Source organism: Dunckerocampus dactyliophorus, chromosome 3 (genome assembly GCF_027744805.1).
Source record: "Dunckerocampus dactyliophorus isolate RoL2022-P2 chromosome 3, RoL_Ddac_1.1, whole genome shotgun sequence".
In the NCBI taxonomy this organism is placed as follows: domain Eukaryota; kingdom Metazoa; phylum Chordata; class Actinopteri; order Syngnathiformes; family Syngnathidae; genus Dunckerocampus; species Dunckerocampus dactyliophorus.
The window spans coordinates 37,870,592-37,890,748 of record NC_072821.1 but is presented as its reverse complement, the minus strand read 5'-3'; the positions used below and the strand labels follow the sequence as shown (position 1 = coordinate 37,890,748).

Sequence of the window (20,157 nt, the reverse complement as noted above, 5' to 3'; positions counted from 1 at the left end):
AAAGACGCCTGTTTTCTTCAATGAATTGTGATCTCATTTCAACACTTGATGATTGTAATGGTTTACTTTCATGGAGTTCTTTTTCTGCTGCCTTTTGTGCGTTTGTGCAGAACACCTCTAACACTTCCTAATCTAAACCCACAGCAGCACTTCTTCTGTCGCCTGAAGTGTCAAAAAAGAGGAAACGGCAAAACCCCAGAGCGACAAAGTCATTTTATTGTATGAGAAAGATGCAAAGGATGCAGGTTTCGTGCGATTCCCAGGCACTGAAAGTGAGACCGCCGCTGTTTCTCAAGGTTTTTACAGTGCATTGATCTTTGTTTTCTGGGCTGGAGACGTACCCTTCAATACACTCGAATCTTCATTTCTGCTTCTGTCATTTGGAATGTCAGCACCATTTCAGCAAATATTACGTCTTAAAGGAACAGCGCACTTTCTTTGGAACCTTGCACATCATCCCCGATCCTTCCGTGAGACATGAACACACGTCTTTCTCGTTTCTGTGCCTTCTAAAGATAGAAAAACAGCTGAAAAGAATGCAGGTCATTGGACACACCTGTTCCGCTTCTGTCTATAAAGCTGTCGGGCGCCGTTGCGGAATAAATGAATCCTCACTTTGTTACGTAAAGGACGAGGATAATAAATAACAATATGTTTTAACAAGGATCCAAAAACGCTACAGCCGAACGACGCCGGGACGATGAGGCACGGCCAGAGGAGTGAAATGCGCACGAGTCACTTAATAATTACGGTAACACTTTACAAAAAGGTTCATGAGGAACAAACGTACCTAACCACTACTCATTAGTGCCTCAGTAACTACTTTCAATTTATGTGCCTTAGTTCCTTAGTAACTACAGTACTCTACTCATTAGTTCCTCATGAGTTCTTCATTAGTTCCTCTGTAACTAGTATAAATTTATGTGCCTTAGTCCTTAGTTCCTCATTAGTTCTTGATTAGTTCCTCTGTAACTAGTATAAATTTATGTACCTTAGTCATTAGTTCCTCATGAGTTCATTAGTTCCTCTGTAACTAGTATAAATTTATGTACGTTAGTCATTAGTTCCTTATTAGTTCTTCATTAGTTCCTCTGTAACTAGTATAAATGTATGTACATTAGTCATTAGTTACTCATGAGTTCTTCATTAGTTCCTCTGTAACTAGTATACATTTATGTACCTTAGTCATTAGTTCCTCAGTAACTAGTATAAATTTATGTGCCTTAGTCATTAGTTCCTCATGAGTTCTTCATTTAGTTCCTCAGTAACTAGTATAAATGTATGTACATTAGTCATTAGTTACTCATGAGTTCTTCATTAGTTCCTCTGTAACTAGTATACATTTATGTACTTTAGTCATTAGTTCCTCAGTAACTAGTATAAATTTATGTGCCTTAGTCATTAGTTCCTCATGAGTTCTTCATTTAGTTCCTCAGTAACTAGTATAAATTCATGTGCCTTAGTCATTAATTCCTCATTAGTTCCTCAGTAACTATTCTAAATGTATCTACCTTATTCATGAGTTCCTTATTAGTTCCTCAGTAACTAGTATAAATTTATGTACCTTAGTCATTAATTCCTCATTAGTTAATTAGTTCCACAGTAACTAGTATAAATGTATGTGTCTTAGTCAGTGCCTAGTCATTAGTTCCTCATTAGTTCCTCAGTCACTAATCTAAATTGATGTGCCTTAGCTATTAGTTCCTCAGTAACTACTGTATTTTTTTGTACCTTATTGTAAAGTGTGGCCATAATTACTTTTGTCCAACCTCAAAGGTTCGGCATTAAAATTCAAACGACATTTGAACTTTGAGTGTTTAAACGAGAGAAATGTGAGAAATTGTGAGTGCCCGTCTGAGATATACTGTATGTATATACTGTATGTATACCCGGTGAATGGTGGGGGTTTCACAGCCTTAAAACATATCTAATCATGATGAAATTAATGGATACTTGGCGGATTTCACTTATGGCGGGCTATTTTCCTCCAGGAAAAATGAGGAAACACTGAACCTGCCTCTTTTTATATCTTTAGAAGGCCCGGGAAAGACGAAGGCGTGTGTTCACGTGTCACATCAGGATTGTGGCCGATGGCCATAATTCCAAAAAAAGTGGACTTTTTCTTGAACTTTCTGGGTTCAGACTATTTTAGCTGTCCTTGTGCGTATTTCCCAGACTTCAGCTCTTTAAAAAAGGAATACCGGAAACACTTCTGGCCGATTGAGACACTTTCAAATGAGGGGTGTCCAAACTTTTTTCGTCGAGGGCCGCATACTGAAAAGTCAAAGGACGCGGGCGTCACTTTTACAATTCTGTTTTTCCATTTGAATTTTTTATAGAATCCCATTTTTTACCTTTCACGCTTATTTTAGCAGCATAGTTTTTTCCCGTCTGTCTCCCTTTGAGAGTAGCTAGTATTTGATGTACCACATAACTCAGTTTCTTCTTCAGTCGGATTCGTGTGCAGTCAGCGTTGTCTTGGCGCCTTCTCTCTTTTCTCACCTTCGCCATCACACCCTTTCTGCCCACACCCATTTCTCATTCTTGGTGGTTTCCCAAGGGCGTAGTGTTGCTATTGACACATATACTGACATATATATATATATATATATATATATATATATTTCTATTTACATACAGATATATAAACACAGTATGCTGCGTATATATTTATGTGATGTCTCATCCCTTTGTCTGGAACTCACACGTGCATGCATGCATTATTAAAAGGTAGCTTAAGCAATAAATGGTCCACATGGGGCAGGTGGCTTTGTCGCCATGGTTACGGGCGAGAGCAGCTGAGGCACGGTGATAAACGGACAAAGACACAACAGGAAGGAGAATTGATCGTCTGCCCTGAACGTTGGAGCCTCCTCCTAATGACACATTTGTCAATCAAGAGGGAGGCGAGACCCCGCCCACGTTACGTTCCGACAGCGTCATTGATTTATAGCTTCATCCATCCATCCAGCTAACGCAGGCGTGTCCAAAGAGTGGCCCGGGGGCCATTTTTGGCCCACAGTTTTTTGGTTTGTTTTTTGGTCCGTGGTACGTTCTAAAAATATAACAAAAAAACAAATTATAAATTATTATATGATTATACTTTAAAAAAAAACAGCAGCAAAAATGGAAAAATCTGCAATAATTTTATAAGAATAAGGCAAAAATATGAAGAGGAAAAAACCTAACAAGAAAAAGTTGTAATTTTATGAGGATGACGTCATAATATTATGAGGAAAAATTGTCATTTTGTCGCACTGGAAAAAAAAAAAAGAGCAAAAATAGAAAAAAAACAGCTGTAATTTTACAAGAGTAAAGTCAAAATATTAGGAGAAAAAAATGGCATTCTAAGGAGGGAAAAAGACGCAATATTCCGAGTTTATTATCATAACATTGAGAAAAAGTTGTATTTTTACAAGAATAACATCGTAATATTAGGAGAAAAATTATACCAAAATAAAGTTAGAATATTGTGGGAATAAAGTCATAATATCATGAGAAGAAAATGCATGAAAATCATTTAAGGAGAAAGTTGAAGTATTTGGAAAAAAAAAACAAACATCAAAAATAAAGTTGTAAATTTATGAGAAAAAAGTTGTGAATTTATGAGAATAAAAGTCCTAACATTACAAAAATAAAGTCGCAACTTTACGAGAAAAAAAGTCGTAACATTACAAGAAAAAAAGTTGTACATTCATGAGAAAAAAGTTGTACATTTACAAGAATAAAGTTATACATTTATGAGAAGAAAAGTTGTACATTTACGAGATAAATAGTAAATTTATGAGAATAAAATTGTAATATAGTTGAAAAAGTTGTAATATAGTCATAACTTTACAAGAAAAAAAGTCGTAACATTACAGGAAAAAAGTAGCAAATGGGAAAAAAGTCCTAAATTTACAAGAACAAAGCCATGACTTTAGAGAAACAAAGTTGTAAATTTACAAGAACAAAAGTCGTAATTTTACGAGAAAAAAGTCGTAACTTCATGAGAAGCAAAGTTGTAAATTTACAAGACAAAAGTCATAATATTACAAGAATAAAATCATAAAGATTTTTTTTTTAATATTACGAGAATAAAGTTGTAATAATATGACAAAAAGTCATACATTTCTGAGAAAAAAGTCATAACTTTACGAGAAAAAAGTTGTAAATTTAGGAGAAAAAAAGTTGTAAATTTTCCAGGAAAGAAGTCGTAATATATGCATATTCATGCATCCATCTATCACTGATATACAGTATCCATGCATCCATCTATAATGTATCATCTATCACTGATATACAGTATCCATGCATCCATCTATAATGTATCATCTATCACTGATATACAGTATCCATGCATCCATCTATAATGTATCATCTATCACTGATATACAGTATCCATGCATCCATCTATAATGTATCATCTATCACTGATATACAGTATCCATGCATCCATCTATAATGTATCATCTTTCACTGATATACAGTATCCATCCATCCATCTATAATGTATCATCTATCACTGATATACAGTATCCATGCATCCATCTATAATGTATCATGTATCACTGATATACAGTATCCATGCATCCATCTATAATGTATCATCTTTCACTGATATACAGTATCCATGCATCCATCTATAATGTATCATCTATCACTGATATACAGTATCCATGCATCCATCTATAATGTATCATCTATCACTGATATACAGTATCCATCCATCCATCTATAATGTATCATCTATCACTGATATACAGTATCCATGCATCCATCTATAATGTATCATCTATCACTGATATACAGTATCCATCCATCCATCTATAATGTATCATCTATCACTGATATACAGTATCCATGCATCCATCTATAATGTATCATCTTTCACTGATATACAGTATCCATGCATTCATCTATAATGTATCATCTATCACTGATATACAGTATCCATGCATCCATCTATAATGTATCATCTTTCACTGATATACAGTATCCATGCATCCATCTATAATGTATCATCTTTCACTGATATACAGTATCCATGCATCCATCTATAATGTATCATGTATCACTGATATACAGTATCCATGCATCCATCTATCACTGATATACAGTATCCACATGCATCCATCCATCAAGAAGCCTATTTGTTTTAAAATCACCCCACTCTTCGTGCTGAAGGCAGGTGGGGTCAAAGTTCACAGACACGCCCCATTTGACCAACTGTTGTGTTGTGTGTGTGCTGTCTGTGCCAGCAAGAAGACTGTTGATGTTGCTACACGGCATCTGCTACATCGGACAACAGATAGACAGTAAAAAGACTTGCTGGGAGGCGGGGCTTTGGGGGTGTCGAGCGTTTGCTTGTACGTGCACGAACACGTCTGCGTGTCTGCCCGCAGTTATGCCGCTACGTGATTACAGACTTTCTACCAAACAAAACATCCATCCCATTCCTTCCTTTGCCATCGTTCCAACGCCGCCTAGTCACCAGCCCTCGTGGACTTTCCCCCTTCCTGGACCACCAGCTGCAGTCAAAACACCCGCTTCACTTGGTATGACATTGAACGCATCATTTCAGCAGCCACCATGCATACTGATAACACACCTGCACCATCTAATGAGAGGAAAACACTGCGTTTATAAAGACACACCCCAACACAAGTATTCATTGCATCATGCTGGCATGTTTCTATTACACCTTCCAGTACATTTTATGTACAAGGCTGTGCTTTTATACCACGCAGTATCACTATACATTCAATATAAAATCATCTGACATTCCCAAGAGAAAGTCGGAAATTGACTTTATTCTCATAAATTTGCGACTTTTTTTCTCGTATAAAGTTGTAAATTTCCGAGAATAAAAGTCATACATTTATGAGAATAAAGTGCTATTTTAATACTACAAGAATAAAGCTGCAAATATACGAGAATAAAGTGGTAATATTACGTGTCACGGTGTCATATGGGTCAGAGGGAGGAAAAAAAGTTGTCAATTTACATGAAAACACTTGTAAATCTACGTGGATAAAAGTCGTAAATTCATGTGAATAAAGTAGTATAAATTTACGAGAATAAAGACGTAAATTTACCACAAGAAAAAAAGGTCATACATATACAAGAATTAAGTTGCACATTTACGAGAATAAAGTCGTACATTTACGAGAAAAACGTCATATTTATGAGAAAAACGTACATTTCTGAGAAAGAAGAAGAAAAGTCGTACTGTTAGGAGAATAAAGTTGTATTATTACGTGTCATGGTGTCATACATGAGGGAAAAGCCGTAAATTTACAAGAATAAGTCGTACATTTACGAGAAAAAAAAAACACATTAAGAGAATAACGATTGAGAAAAAAGTCGTAAAGTTACGTGAAGGTCATAACATTTACGAGAATAAAAGTGCTACTGTAAGATTTCCAGTTGTAAAAATGGCCTCGTACTAGCCCAGGATAGCCGTAGCATCTGAAGTATACGCCAGAAGCTGAGGTTGCGAGCTCATCATATTTATTCCAGGTACCACAAGACAGTCCGACAGCATTCTCCCGCCCCTGCATAGTTAACCCTCCCCTCCTCCAGGCGAAACTTGGGAGAGTCCAATCAGGGTGATGACATGCACCTGGCCGCGCTGCCATGCTTGTGCCCCAACCAATCCCCTCAAAGAAAGGAGAAACTGATGAGACATTCGAAACAACCAATAACTTCGATGTGAAAAACTAACTAATTAAGGATCCAATCATTAGCCGTTAAAGATGAATTGGCAAATAGATACAATATAAATAAAGGACTAACCAAAATGTCATAAGAAACTAGATACATTGTACACTAATAGAAAAGAGTGTGTGGGCGGGGCATACACCTGATCAGTGAGGGAGGGTTGGCAGCTCCCTCACAGGTATATATTATAGATCCCCTTATATTTGTATTTAGTCCATTGAACCATTTTTATGCTTGAAAATGCTTAGTCTAGGCAAAGAAATACACGAACATGCTACTACTAGGCCTTATTCAACCCATTTATTCAAATATTTCTGCAAAAACTCCAATCGTTTAAGGACAGAGAAGCCTTGCTAAGTAAGTTCTTTCCAATACTGTACTGTCTTTATTTACATCATTCAACTTACTTTACATTTGACTTCTGTTAGATAATCAAGTAGTAGTAAAAGATTTACTGTACAAGCCAGCACAAAGCAAAGTGGAAACAAAGTCTTCAGAATAAAGAATTTCAACGAGATCTGTGACGTCATACAGGCCTTACGGTTAGTTTTTGTAACTGTGGCGCCCTCTAGCGCAAAATGTCCGCTATCACTAAGTAACGACGTCAAGAGAAGGCCAGAATGTTCCAGCAGAGGTGAAACAGTAAAAAGAAAAAAAAAAAAAAGAGGTGAAACAGTAGATCTGTGCCCATTCACGGTTTCTTTTCTCTGCATTGAAGGGGCACCATCCTGCTCATTTTAGGGAATGATATTACATCCCAGTGGGGAACTATGTATAGAAAATGTTTTTAATAAACTAGCCCGTACATGTTAAGGTTGAGTGCGGGGTAAATCTGCATTCCTCTCCTCTTGGCCGATTCCGCAGGACACTGGAGAATCCGACAAAGAAGTAGATCTTTAGCTCCCCAGAAAACCAAAAAATGGTAGATTAACACAGCAACCTCATGATAACTAGTAAATAATGATGTCGTTTTTATGCTAGAAAGTGGTTTGAAGGCGCTACACCCACGGGGGAAAAACGACTGCCGCAGCTAGAAATCCAGCAGAAGGCGCTGTCTCGCAAGTCAATTTGATCAACATTTTCCAGCAGTAAGATTTTGTTGTCCTTAATGCATAAAACAGACTTTAAAATGCATTGAATAAACGGTGAGAGGCAAATTATTTGGGTTTAGAGTATCAAAAATTGGCAAGTCGCCGTTTGTGCGGGGCATGGAACGTAACCCCCGCAAACAGCGGCGATCTACTCTACTCACTTGCTATGATCTCATCAGGAAAGTTTACAAGTTTCCACTTCTTCCAGTATGCTAGGAAGTTGTGGAGAAGAAGAATTTTTAGGAAAATGTACATCTTCATCAACGTATCCATCTAGCTGTCGTCAGCCTGCAGCATCTGCTCAATCTCTTGATCCCACTGGTCGTCTTTGTTGTCCGACTCGGTCACCACCTCGTACTCCTGCAGCTCCTGCTGAAGCTCCTTCTCCCAGTCTGACTGCTCCTCTGGAGGAAGGAGAAGAGGGATGAGGACTTCCTGCGCTCATACGAGCCGCTAAACAATAGCTGGACTGATGCTGAATGCTGACCGTCAGGAGTGCTGTCCTTATCCAGCACCAGCTGCTCCATCTCCTTCCTCAGGTCCTCACGGTCGATGGCCGCCGAGTCGAACGCGTCGCTCACAAACTCGGAGACGCCGGGACTCGTCGATATCTCCTCCTCTTCTTCATGAGGCGGCTGAGGGGGGGTGCAGGGACAGCAGGTTTTATTTTGGTCGCATACAACAAGTGAAATGGAAGGATTGGTAGCTGTAATGCTAATTTAGCCATCTTAAGTCACACTCGTTTATGCCAACTCAGGTTCCGCTGCCCGTCACAACAGAGTACATGGAGAAGCCTGAAGCCGTGGGAGAGAAAGACCTCACAGTCGTGGACCAATAGTAGCATCGCTTTAAGTGACAGCCGCTAGTTTTGTCTCTGTGGAGCCAAGTCCTGGGAGCGCTGGGTTGCAGAACCGCTCTACGTGGGAATGCAAGCCTGATTGGCTGGTAGAGCCGCGCGGGGCGCCGTGCCGGATCAAAGCAGAGGGGTGCCCTGCTTTAATGCTGCCCAGAAGATAAGATGACACACAAAAACCCGTTTGCATTTGCTCAAAAGGCAGGGAGGAAAAATGCTTTTCCAGGATAATCTAACTGTTTGCAGGACATTTGACCTTTTTAGTCATTTTGCAAAACTGGAAAATTCCTCAACCATTTCTCAGATGTTCTTGGTTGTCCGCACGTTAAACACACTTTATTCAAACACCTTGGCAACTTAAACTAATAATGGTATCCTACCTGCAATAAAGCGTGGTGCTGGAAGTGTGCATGAGTGCTGCTGGCACTGGGGAGCTGTGGACACCCCTGCTTTGGGGTCAAAACCAATCCCACTAAAAGCCACGCATTTACTCTGCATTCCAAACTTTCATGCAAAAAGGATTTTTAGTGTTAAATATGCCTTTTTTACGATACGTTTTGAACAAAACGATAAAGGACAATGTCATATATTTGCATGTATTATCAGCTCCAAATGAGCTGACTATTTCAATCACGCTAAAAACAACAGCACACGTCTGAAAATCCAGTCTAATAGTAGCAGAACATTTGAACCTCACTTTTACCAACTTACTACGAACCGTGAGGTGTTGCGTTCAAAGACACCACTGCCTGGCGTGTAGCTGTGTTCCCTGGGATTTCCGAGCACACTGCAATGCAGCAAACTGTCCTTCCGCAGTAAGACTTACGCTAGTCAGTGACAAGAATATCCACTTCCTGGTTTTCTATTTCCACCAAACACGCACGCATAATGAAGACTTTGATGTGATGTTTGGTGTGCCCCTAAATGCACCTCGCTGTAGTCGAGTGACGGACTAGAGATGTGTTTGAGTTGGAGATACATCCACGTTGTTGGAATCGGACTGCTGTTGTGTTCGGTTCAGAATAACGTTATGAAAGAGTGTCCGACGCTGTGTGGAGACGCGATGGTTCCTCCGTCACTACAGAGGGGTGCACGTGTGTTAGTTACGCTACCAATTTTAACCTAATTCATTAAATAAATGAGTGAACACCGTTCATGACAGCCCCAGTAATAATACGCGTGTGTGTGTGTGTGTGTGTGTGTGTTACCTTCTGCATGTCTCCGATGGAAACGGGTGGAGTTTTTGGCCTGACGTTGTCTGCCGGGACAGCAAAGAGAGTTCTGAAGCTGCCCACGTGCCAGTCCTGTACTTAACAAATAGGCATATCCCACCTGTTAAGACCACGTCATCAGGAGACACGCTGACCCCCCTGTCCTCGCCGTCCTTTTGTTGCTGCTGGGCCGCCAGCGCCGTCAGCTGTGCCGACTGCTTGATCAGCGACACGCGGTAGAAGTAGTTCCTCCAGAACACATCCTCCTTCACGCTGTCAAAGACAACCGAGGTGACACACACACACACACACTCTCGGGGGTTGCAAAAAACACATGACGGGTGTCTGCCGATTCCACTGACTGCTTGGGCACCAGGTCGAAGCGCATGCGGTTGAGGAGCTGGTCTTCCTCCAGCATGACAGCAGCCAGCGGGTACATCTGCTCCATGTCAAAGTGGAATTGGACGCCAGCCGGGGGGTCACGCAGGAAGTTCCGCTTGTCCTAACACGGAATATGACACTTTCAGGGGCTTCACAGGTGACACCTTCTAAGGCGCACGGTGCCAGGGATGATACGCTGTGGTTTTCTGTGATTAAGTGACACTGGCTGTCTAATTAGAGAGAAAAGAATGGAAAATGTGCAGCAGTGGACATCTCCACACCTCACCATGACCCCAAACCTTTGAAATAGCAATCAAATACATCAAGTACGTTGCTTACAGCCGACAGAGCGAGGATCTGCTGCTGGATGGTCTCCTCTTCGTTGTAGCCCACCCAGGGAGGCACCGCCGCTTCTGGACAAAACAGCAAATTAAACGGGGGCTTCCTCCTCATCAAATGCTTCCTGTGAGTCCATACCTGATCTTTTTGCCTTCTTTTCCAGGACAAACTTCTCCTGCTCCTTGTGGAAGTCTCCCAAAAAGGTCTGCAAGCCAAGCGAAACCCTCAAATCACACACACACACACACACACACACAACAGAAACCGACGTCATTTTGTTGTTGTTGCCAAGCAAGTCGACGCACCTTGTCGATGATGCCGTCGATCTTTCCCTCTTCCACGCTCTTCTTGATCGTCTGAGAGGTCTCCACCACCGAGTCTGAGATCTTCTTGGTCACGCTGGATGCAAAACTGAAAATGTAGTCTGGAAGAAGGGGGGAGGAGACTGCATTTGTCCTCAAAAGACGTTTCTCAAAGTACATAACAATGTCTCCACTCAATTAACCACAGTCTCCAAGATCAAAAAACATTGGCATTAGCAACTGTGGCTGTGGGTAACCTCCTGATTGACGTTATTTTATTGATCCCTTTGAAATATCATGAGTGGTCAGCATCCAAAAGCTCTGTCAAGCTCTGCGTGCGCTTTGAAATGTCGCTACTCATCTGACGTACACTTGCCGTACTGACGTTTACCATGAACACATCAGCACTGGTCACGCTGACTAAGCAGTTTGCTCCTTAAGATTCAAGATTGAAGAGTTTACTGTCATATGCATAGTAAAACAGCAGTTATACCATGCAATGAAATTCTTATTCTGTTCATTCTCCCAAGAGAAGAAAGAAAACACAAGAAAAAGAATAAGAACATAAGAAACATAAACATATATACCAATAAATTAAGCAACAACAACAGAAGAGACATTAATACAAATAAATAATACAAATAAATAAATCAATAATAAAGTGCTATGAGTGTGTGCGTGTGTTGCATGCGGCGTGTGTGAGTGCTTGGTTGAGAAGCCTGATGGCCTGTGGGTAAAAGCTGTTTGCCAGCGTTCTGGTCCTGGACTTCAAACTCCTGTAGCGTCTGCCTGACGGTAGGAGTGTGAATAATGAGTGTTGTGGATGTGTGCTGTCCTTGATGAGGTTGTGTGTTCTTCGTAGGACTCTAGTTTTATAAATGTCTTGCAGTGAGGGGAGGGCTGCCCCAACAATGTTCTGTGAGGTCTTGATCACCCGCTGGAGTGCCTTCCTATCACGTGTTGTACAGTTACCGTACCAAACAGTGATGGAGGCGGTAAGGACACTTTCCATAGTGCATCTGTAGGAGCAACTAAGGATTGTGGTGGACATGCCAAATTTCCTCAGTCTTCTCAGGAAGTACAGTCTCCTTTGGGACTTCTTCATAATTTGTTGGGTGTTGTGAGACCAGGTGAGGTCCTCGCTGATGTGTGTGCCAAGGAACTTGAAGGTTTTCACCCTCTCCACCTCAGTCTCATCAATAAACAGGGGTCTATGTGGCTCCTTTTCCCTTGTTCTTGGGTCGATGATCATCTCTTTAGTCTTATCTGTATTGAGAAGGAGATTGTTATCACGACACCAAGCTATGAGGTCCGCCACCTCTCTTCTGTATGATGTTTCAACACCATCAGTGATCAGTCCGATGACTGTAGTGTCATCCGCAAATTTAATGATGCTGGTGTTGTTCTGGGAGGCCACGCAATCGTAGGTGAAGAGCGTGTAGAGGAGCGGACTCAGCACATACCCCTGGGGGGTCCCAGTGCTCACAATTCTTGAGCTGGATGTGCGATTGGGGACTCTGACTGACTGGGGCCTGCCTGTTAGAAAGTTAAACACCCAGTTACAGAGGGAGGGTGACAGGCCAAGTGTGAGGAGCTTATTTGTGAGTTTGTGGGGGCTGACTGTGTTAAAAGCAGAGCTATAGTCTATAAATAGCATTCTGACATATGTGTCCTGGCCCTGTAGGTGAGAAAGGGCACTATGATGGTGGACTTAAAGCAGGTCGGTACAGATGCTTGTGCAAGCGACAGGTTAAATATGTCAGCAAGCACATCAGCTAGCTCTGATGAGCAAACCCGAAGTGCACGTCCTGAGATGTTGTCTGGGCCTGCTGCTTTTCGTGGGTTTGTTTTGTTCAGAACCCTGCGCACATCAGCTGATGTCACCATGAGAGGTGAGTCCTGTGTGCTCCCCAAGTCCAGACACCCTCTCTGCTCATCAGGAGTTTGGGTGTCAAAGCGGGCACGACAAAATGCTTGTTTATAAATACATGGCCATATGAGAGCTGTTTTACTCTGCTTTCGTTTATCTCACAGATTTCGAACGGTATGACGTGGATGACGTCAGTCCAGAAACAAACACATGCTTTGAGTTGTTGAGCAAACAAGTTCTTGAAAGCCACAGTACATAAAAATTGCGATTTAAACGGCTATAATCCGTGATTTAAATGGATAGGCTCAGATAATGAGAATTGCTCACCGCCCAGTCCCTGGTTGTTTTCCTGTCTTTGGATGCTTTCATGCTCTTCTTCACCATCTTGGCCAGCTGCTGACTGCGGTTTGTTTACCTCATTTTGGGCTTCCACCACCTTTTCCTCCCACTGCTCCGAGCTCGGCTTCTGTGCCGGCGTCGGGTTCTCTAAACCCAACCACGACCCTAAACCTCGCAGCATTTTAAACCGTGATAAAAACAAAACCAAACAAACAGCGATTGGGGGGAGGGGGCGTTAGCTAGAGTTGCAGATTACGTTGTACGCGACCAGGAAGTAGTAAAGGAAAAGGCAAGATTTCTTCTTCGCTTGTTTAAATCAGTGTGTGTGTGTGTGTGTGTGTGTGTGTGTGCGTATATACGTATGTGCGTTTTACCGCCATCTAGAGACCATACAGCGGTAAGACATCTTAAGTTTGCGAGTTTTAGGGTTTCCAGCAGTGACCAGAATGAGGAATACATCAGAATAAAACTGAATACATCTAAAATTGTTACTTTGACAAAACGAATCCACGCACAAATTGTCAAAGAGCTCAGTGAGTGTAACGCAAACAATAGGCGTGCACTGCGGTTATCTTGCCAGCGGGTGGCAGCAACGAGTGAGCACGTCTTGAGGCAAATCCACGACGAGAGGAAGACGTCATACCGGAAGAGGTCAATTTGTTTTCGTCTCGACGACGTTGGGGTTTGCTCTGACGACACGATGGTTATTCTCCAAAACATGATCCGAATGTCGTAATTATAGAGGAAGCGGAAGCTGAACATCTTAATTTAACAATCACTTGTACACCAAACTCAGTTTAAAGAACGCTGAATTTAAAATGTAAGTCTCGTGTAATCTCGCTTACTCTGCTATAAGGTGGAATACATAAATACAGAGATGTTGAGGGTAATTTATACTTCTGACTTTGAGCACAGCTGTCAGCGTTTGCATGAGAAAATAAGGCAAACGTAAAAATGTAATTTCCTGGCGTGCTGCTTTTATTTTGAAGGCCCGACTTTCCCGGCAACAGGATGTGAAACGCCGGTGTTGCCGGGGATGTTTCTCCCCCCCATGAAAGTTCAAATACGGGAGAAAAAACAAATACAACGGGAAACGGGGGAGTTGTCTGGTGTGTCGTGTAGTATGACAACATTTAGGGGGCTCATTAGACGCTTTCTTATTATTTTAGAGGTTGCCGTTGAATTTCTGTTGTTGTTGTAGGGGAACTATGAAGACTCTGATGGTGCTGGATTTCGACCACACCGTGGTCGATGACAACAGCGACACGTGGGTGATCAGGTAAAATATGGATTATTTAATAGCGTACTGCCTCTGTAGGATATATCCCGCAGATGTGCTCACGGGGCATAACATTAGCTACAATAACTGGAGCTAAAATGGTGCATTTACAAAGATAATGCCCAGGTTGGACATGATTTGAGTATTATTTTGTACATAGAAATCGTCACCCTGGTGAATTTACACAAGTTTTTTTTATTTTTTAGATGCCTTCCTGATCAGACCTTGCCTGAGACCGTGAGGAACTCTTACAGGAAAGGCCACTGGACTGAATTCATGGGAAGAGTCATGAACTACATCGGTAAGTATAACCTCATCACAGCAGTCCCTCGTGATCGCCGTTAAAACCGGTTACGGGGCCGCCCGTGATAAGTGAATTTCCGCAAAGTAGGATTCCTTATTTAGAAATGGAATATTTTCATAGTTGGAGCATAGGAAACGGTAGCTCTTTGTTGGGCAGGAGCCAATCACGAGCTAGCAGCTTGTCAACCCACTGGACGTAGTGTGAACACCAGTATAACGCTATCAAGAACACTTTACTAACAGCACTAAATTCATCACACGGTAACTTTATGCTCCAAAGGGGTATGTACAAATATACAAACATGTCCCAATATGATTAAAATTACAAAAAACATTTTAAAGCTGTCCCATAAGGCATCGAGTCTGAGCAACGCATTCATTGCATTGCTGCAATTACCTTTTTGCTTCGGCCACCGGATCCTCCCTCTGGTGGACAAAAGCAGCCATTTTCTATGCTTTCTATGCTCTCCTCCAATGAAATGGTTTTCTCAAATGAAATGGAACATTTTAAAATGTTTTTTTTTCATGTTAAAGGCGTATTGGTACACGTTTGTTCATTTCTGAGGTGTAACGTTTGAGTGTTAAGTTGCCGTATGATGAGTTTCATGTGAGTTTCCAAAGAGTCGACAAGCTCGTGAGTTTTTTCACAGCTGATGATTGGCTCCTGTCAAATAAAGAGCCGACCGGTCTTCATGGCGTCGCGGCGCCACAATGTGCCACTTTATGACGTATCTGCGTGACATGTATGCTGGCGGAGGAAATAAGGAAGAAGGTAGCCGGCCTAACTTGACCTTGTGTCCGTCCAGGAGAGCAGGAAGTGGGTCCTGACAGGATCCGCAGCGTGATGGAGAGCATTCCCTTCACGGCGGGAATGACGGACTTGCTGACGTTCATATCGGAGAACAAAAATGCCATCGACTGCATCGTCATCTCCGACGCCAACACCCTCTTCATCGACTGGATCCTCGGCGCCGCGGGCCTCCTGGCGGCGGTGGACCACGTGTTCACCAACCCGGCCAGGTTCAACGAGCGGGGCCGCATGGAGGTGCGGCGCCACCACGCCCACGACTGCGGCCGCTGCCCCGACAACCTGTGCAAGCGACGGGTCCTGGAGGTCTACCTGGCCGAGCGCTCCGAGTACCGCTGCGTCTTCTACGTGGGGGACGGCGGCAACGACCTCTGCCCCGCTTCCTGCCTGAGGGGGCGTGACGCGGTGATGCCAAGGAAGGGGTACGCCCTGGAGAAACTGCTGGCCAGGCTGGACGGGACAGACGAAAAGGACGCGCTGAAGGCTCGGGTCATTTCCTGGAGCAGCGGCATGGAAGTCCTGGAGGAGCTGAAAGCGGCTTTGAGGTCGTAACCCATCCCCGCTCACTTTGGACCCCGCCTGTGGACAGAATGCACTCCTGTTCAAAACGGCTGCCAAGTCAGGATTCATTGAGGCAGTATTGGACATTTTACTTGGATTCATTGAGGCAGTATTGGACATTTTAGTTTCACATGTTTTAACTTGTGTGTCGTGAGACATCCTGGAATCAAGGCTGTGAGTCAGTGAACCGTGAGGGTGGGATGTGTTGAAGCGCTGAGCTAACCAAGACAGCTAACAAAATAAAAACTAGAACCTCCGCCAAACGCCATACTTGCCCCCATATTGTGATTTACACCATAAATATTAGTCCTACATTTGTTTTATCTACATATTTACATTCCTTGCCCATAAAAAACACAACATAGAAGGTTTTGAATGATTGAAAGAATGCCAACATTCTAACTTTAGCATGATAACACCTAGCATAATAGTGTCCGCTTAAGTTAATATTCATAAAGATCACAAAAAATGCTATTATGCTAATGTTAACATGCTAGCACCTAGCATGATAGTGCTAAGTGTTCATATAAGTGCCTACCATGAAAATGGATAAAAATGCTACTATGCTAATATTAGCATGGTAGCAATACTAGCATGCTTAAAAAAATTCCTGAATCCAGATGGTGATCCGGATCAGCCACAAAATGTAATCAGTTCTTCCATATCCCATTTCCGACAATTCCTTAAAGTTTTATCCAAATCCATTCAGAGCTTTTCAAGTTATTTTCAACACAAACAGACAAACAAAAACATAACCTCTGTGCTGCGCTTACGATCCTGCCCGACTACAATTGTTTTTCTCCAGAAATATTAGCAAGTTAGCAAGCAAGGGTATCAATAAAACGGTGCAAAGTGTTGATGCGCTAATTTCACCAGCCCATTCGCTCCAACCTAGCAGTCTTTTGTCACATGAATCAGGGGTGTCCAAACAGTGAAAAATGAAAGGATGCAACTTTGCCACGTGGATATTTTGTAACGATGCAAAGAAGTTATATATTTGACAAAAGGCTGCATCTCAGCTTTGTGATATTGGTGAAAAAGGCCATTATTAATATCAACTTTGCTCCCCCCCCCCAGGAAGGGTGTTAATTGTAAGCAGGCGATAGTCGGCAGGAGACTGCTATTTCTGTGAAAACTAACGCACACTGCACAACACAGGCTTGTCCCAAGCTAGCATAGAAGAGGTTGAAGGGCACCTTGGCTGTGGCCTAGAAAGCACATGAGTACGTTTTCCTACTTTAAGTCGGCGTGTTTGGCGTAGTTTGGTTGGGAGATTTAGCAAAGGATTTTGTGAAAGCGGCGCAGCTTAACACCTAGCCTGGCATCGCAGCGCGGCGCCAGGCGGGCTTTTGTTGACTCCCTCAAATCGCTCTTCTGTTCGCGGCTCTCGCCGCCGCGTTGAAGGAAGTTTGCGCGGCCAACGGCGAGGCTGCCCAGCTGGCGCGCACAGTCTGAACCTTAAACAGAAACAACTGGCGCCACTCCGCGGGGACTTTTGCTAAATCGTCTGAAATGTTTACCGCCGCGCCGCCTGGGCTCGTCTGTCGCTTCCAAAGTCTGCGGTGCCAAGTGTCACTTTTTGTGTTTTGTACTCGGGAGAGGAGGTCACACTTTAGTTCAGTACCAAGGGCACCACATGTTTACAGTTACACAACTCAACATGTCCGAAAAATACAGTCGTCCCTCGCAATATGGCGGTTTGGCCCGTTCTCAATCAAGAAATCACTTAAATAGGACCTGCCTGACAAAGTGAAGTAGATCCTCAAAAGCCACACATCACGCTGAGATGTAAAGACAATCAGGAACAAATGGAAAAATAAGAAAGTCATTCAGAAAGTGTGCAAAAGGTTATAGAGGCATTTCTAAAGCTTTGGGACTCCAGCAAACCACAGTGAGAGCCATTATCCACAAATGGGGAAAACATGGAACAGTGGTGAACCTTCCCAAGAGTGGCCGGCCGACCGAAATGACCCCAAGAGCACAGCGACAGACGACTCATCCGAGAGGTCACTGGGAAAGATACCGGGCAAAAATGGCCTAAGGCCAAAACCACTGCTGAACAAAAAAAACGTCTTGATGATCCCAAAGACCTTTTGGGAAAATACAAAAGTTTAACTTTTTGGAAGGTGTGTGTCCCATTACATCGTAACAACAGTAAAACGTGGTGGTGGTAGTGTGATGGTCTTCAGGACATTGCTATTATTATCATTATTAGCATTGTTACGCCCAAGAACTACGTTAGTGGCGTCGCGACACCTCGCCACACCACAGCAGCTAGCTACTAGCCTGCTAGCTTCACCACACGCTCGCTCACAACGCCTCAGGCCACCAGCCAAAGGTAACGCTACGTATCGGAGCTGTGTTTGTGTGTTTGACGCGAGGTGTAGCGTTCCTTTCTATGTTGCTGTGTGAAATCACTGCGAAATGAGCAACTGTGTGGTGAAAGTGCCTGCTGCTGCGTGCTCGCAGCATGAATGGAAAACATTCAACCTTGTTGGACCACTTTTATTTCTACAATGTGCCAATTGGCATATTTTTAGTGGCCCTTAAGGGGCCCCCATGCCGCACTTTGGCCCCCCCACCCCCAACGTGGCACAGTCTGCTCCGTTACGCAGCTTGTCACGTGTGCTGCCATCGCCTCGAAGCCCACATTGTTGTTTAAATGTTAATTGCCGCGTTTGAGCGGGAATAACGACCAAGATGGCGAATGCAATTACTGTCAAAAAAACTTTCCTCCGACTTTGCCAGCGAGCTTGAACGCCCTCATTTGATCTCATTGCGTGCCAATTGATTTTCAAATCCTCCACCGAGCGCCGTCATGGCGTCTCCAGCGAGCCTCCAGTCTCATTTTCAACAGCAGCACGAGCGTCTGCTCGCCCTTTTGTGTGCGTGTTTGTCTGAGCGCCGCTGAGAGGCGCCGACTTGGACATCAGCGTCACGATTGAACGCTTGCTGGCGGCTCATCGATCTGCTGAGTCAGGAGCAATTTGCCGCAGGGCGGTCGGACACGTAAATGTAAACGCCGGTGTTACCATCAACAGAAGGGACCTACAAGAAGATGGAAACGCAAAGAGAGTCCATGTTTGGTACGGATGGTCTGGTCCACCATTCCTGCTACCTCCGCTTTAAAGCGCTGCGGCTCACAAGTGCCTGCTTTTCGTTGGTAGATGTTTGGTCCACAGGAACGCCTTGCCGGTGGAGGACACCGAGCGCACGGAATGCCTGAAAAGTGGACGTCTCGGTCCCTCGTCGGCCATGTGGGCAAACATCTGGCGAGCCATACGCTCCGGTTCCTATACGGCAGCTCCGGGGGGGGGGGGCGTTCTCCTTCACACCCTGAACTCTGACCTCCTCCCGTCGCTTTATTTCTAAATAATTGGAAATGAACATGATGTCGTTTTTCGCACACGTGGGGGCCACGCAATTACCCTCGCATCCTCTGTCAGAGCTCCACCCACACGGACACAGCATTAGGTACAGCCAACACACGGAATTATGGTTTGGATGGTGTTCCACCCCAGGCCTGCAGGTGGCGGTAATCCACGTCATTTTAGTAGCATCAAGTTGAAATTTTAAAGGGAAAAAAAGACGTTTTCGTTGAACTTCGTGACATCGTGACGAACAACAAATAAAGTTGGAAGTTTTGGAAAATTAGGTTGGGGAAAATGTTCTAACATTATGGGAATAAAGCCATAACAGAACCAATAAAAATAACATAAAATAAATAAAACAAAAACAAATAACACGATCAAATCAAAATATCAAGAAAAGAAATTCTATTGTAACGTACAAGAATAAACTTGTCCTATTAGGAAGATAATGTCAGCATTGAGCAGCACAGTTGAAATATCCAAAACAATATAAGACATATGAAGAAGAACAAATAAAGAATTAAGCCACAATATGGGGTACACATCTTTAAAGATTATTTAAGAAGAAAGTTCAAATATCTGGAAAATAAAACAACAGCAAAAATGGGGGGAAAAAGAGCAAAGGCTAAAGTTCATAGAATATTATTTATAATATTATGAGGAACAAACAAACAAAGCAAAGTTGTAATTTTTGGAAAATTAGGTTGGGGAAATAGTGATACTGTTCCGGTAATGAGGTCCAAATAT

General features: G+C 42.9%; 2 protein-coding genes across 5 annotated transcripts; one reads left to right on the top strand and one right to left on the bottom strand.

The window, feature by feature from the left end:
- Positions 1–7,064: 7,064 nt before the first annotated feature.
- On the bottom strand, positions 7,065–13,396 carry syap1 (synapse associated protein 1). Of its 2 annotated transcripts, none has more exons than XM_054770566.1 (9): positions 13,077–13,396; positions 10,883–11,001; positions 10,716–10,782; positions 10,578–10,648; positions 10,220–10,359; positions 9,979–10,130; positions 9,855–9,904; positions 8,281–8,428; positions 7,065–8,197 (listed from the first exon to the last, which is right to left on the bottom strand). In XM_054770566.1, the coding sequence occupies exons 1-9, from the start codon at positions 13,267–13,269 to the stop codon at positions 8,067–8,069; spliced, it is 1,071 nt and encodes a 356-aa protein (XP_054626541.1). In that variant the 5' UTR covers positions 13,270–13,396; the 3' UTR covers positions 7,065–8,066. The 2 variants fall into 2 exon arrangements, with proteins under 2 accessions (XP_054626541.1, XP_054626540.1); XM_054770565.1 differs by having other exon boundaries at positions 10,578–10,651; positions 13,077–13,393.
- Positions 13,397–13,723: 327 nt separating this feature from the next.
- On the top strand, positions 13,724–18,837 carry phospho2 (phosphatase, orphan 2). 3 transcript variants are annotated; one of them, XM_054770568.1, is made up of 4 exons: positions 13,724–13,908; positions 14,290–14,367; positions 14,574–14,668; positions 15,477–18,837. In XM_054770568.1, coding segments are annotated over exons 1-4 (729 nt in total). In that variant the 5' UTR covers positions 13,724–13,906; the 3' UTR covers positions 16,031–18,837. The 3 variants fall into 3 exon arrangements, with proteins under 3 accessions (XP_054626543.1, XP_054626545.1, XP_054626544.1); XM_054770570.1 differs by lacking the exon at positions 13,724–13,908 and adding an exon at positions 13,946–14,197; XM_054770569.1 differs by lacking the exon at positions 13,724–13,908 and having other exon boundaries at positions 13,946–14,367.
- The last annotated feature ends 1,320 nt before the right edge of the window (positions 18,838–20,157 follow it).

Bases quoted from the DNA above. Each gene is read 5' to 3' on its own strand.
- syap1 (XM_054770565.1), bottom strand. From the start codon at position 13,269: ATGCTGCGAGGTTTAGGGTCGTGGTTGGGTTTAGAGAACCCGACGCCG. The intron at 10,783-10,882 runs GTGCGTCGACTT...CTTGGCTTGCAG, and splicing joins TCGACGGCATCATCGACAAG to ACCTTTTTGGGAGACTTCCA. The intron at 10,360-10,577 runs GTAAGCAACGTA...ATTCCGTGTTAG, and splicing joins AGATCCTCGCTCTGTCGGCT to GACAAGCGGAACTTCCTGCG.
- phospho2 (XM_054770568.1), top strand. The intron at 14,368-14,573 runs GTAAAATATGGA...TTTATTTTTTAG, and splicing joins AGCGACACGTGGGTGATCAG to ATGCCTTCCTGATCAGACCT. The intron at 14,669-15,476 runs GTAAGTATAACC...GTGTCCGTCCAG, and splicing joins AAGAGTCATGAACTACATCG to GAGAGCAGGAAGTGGGTCCT.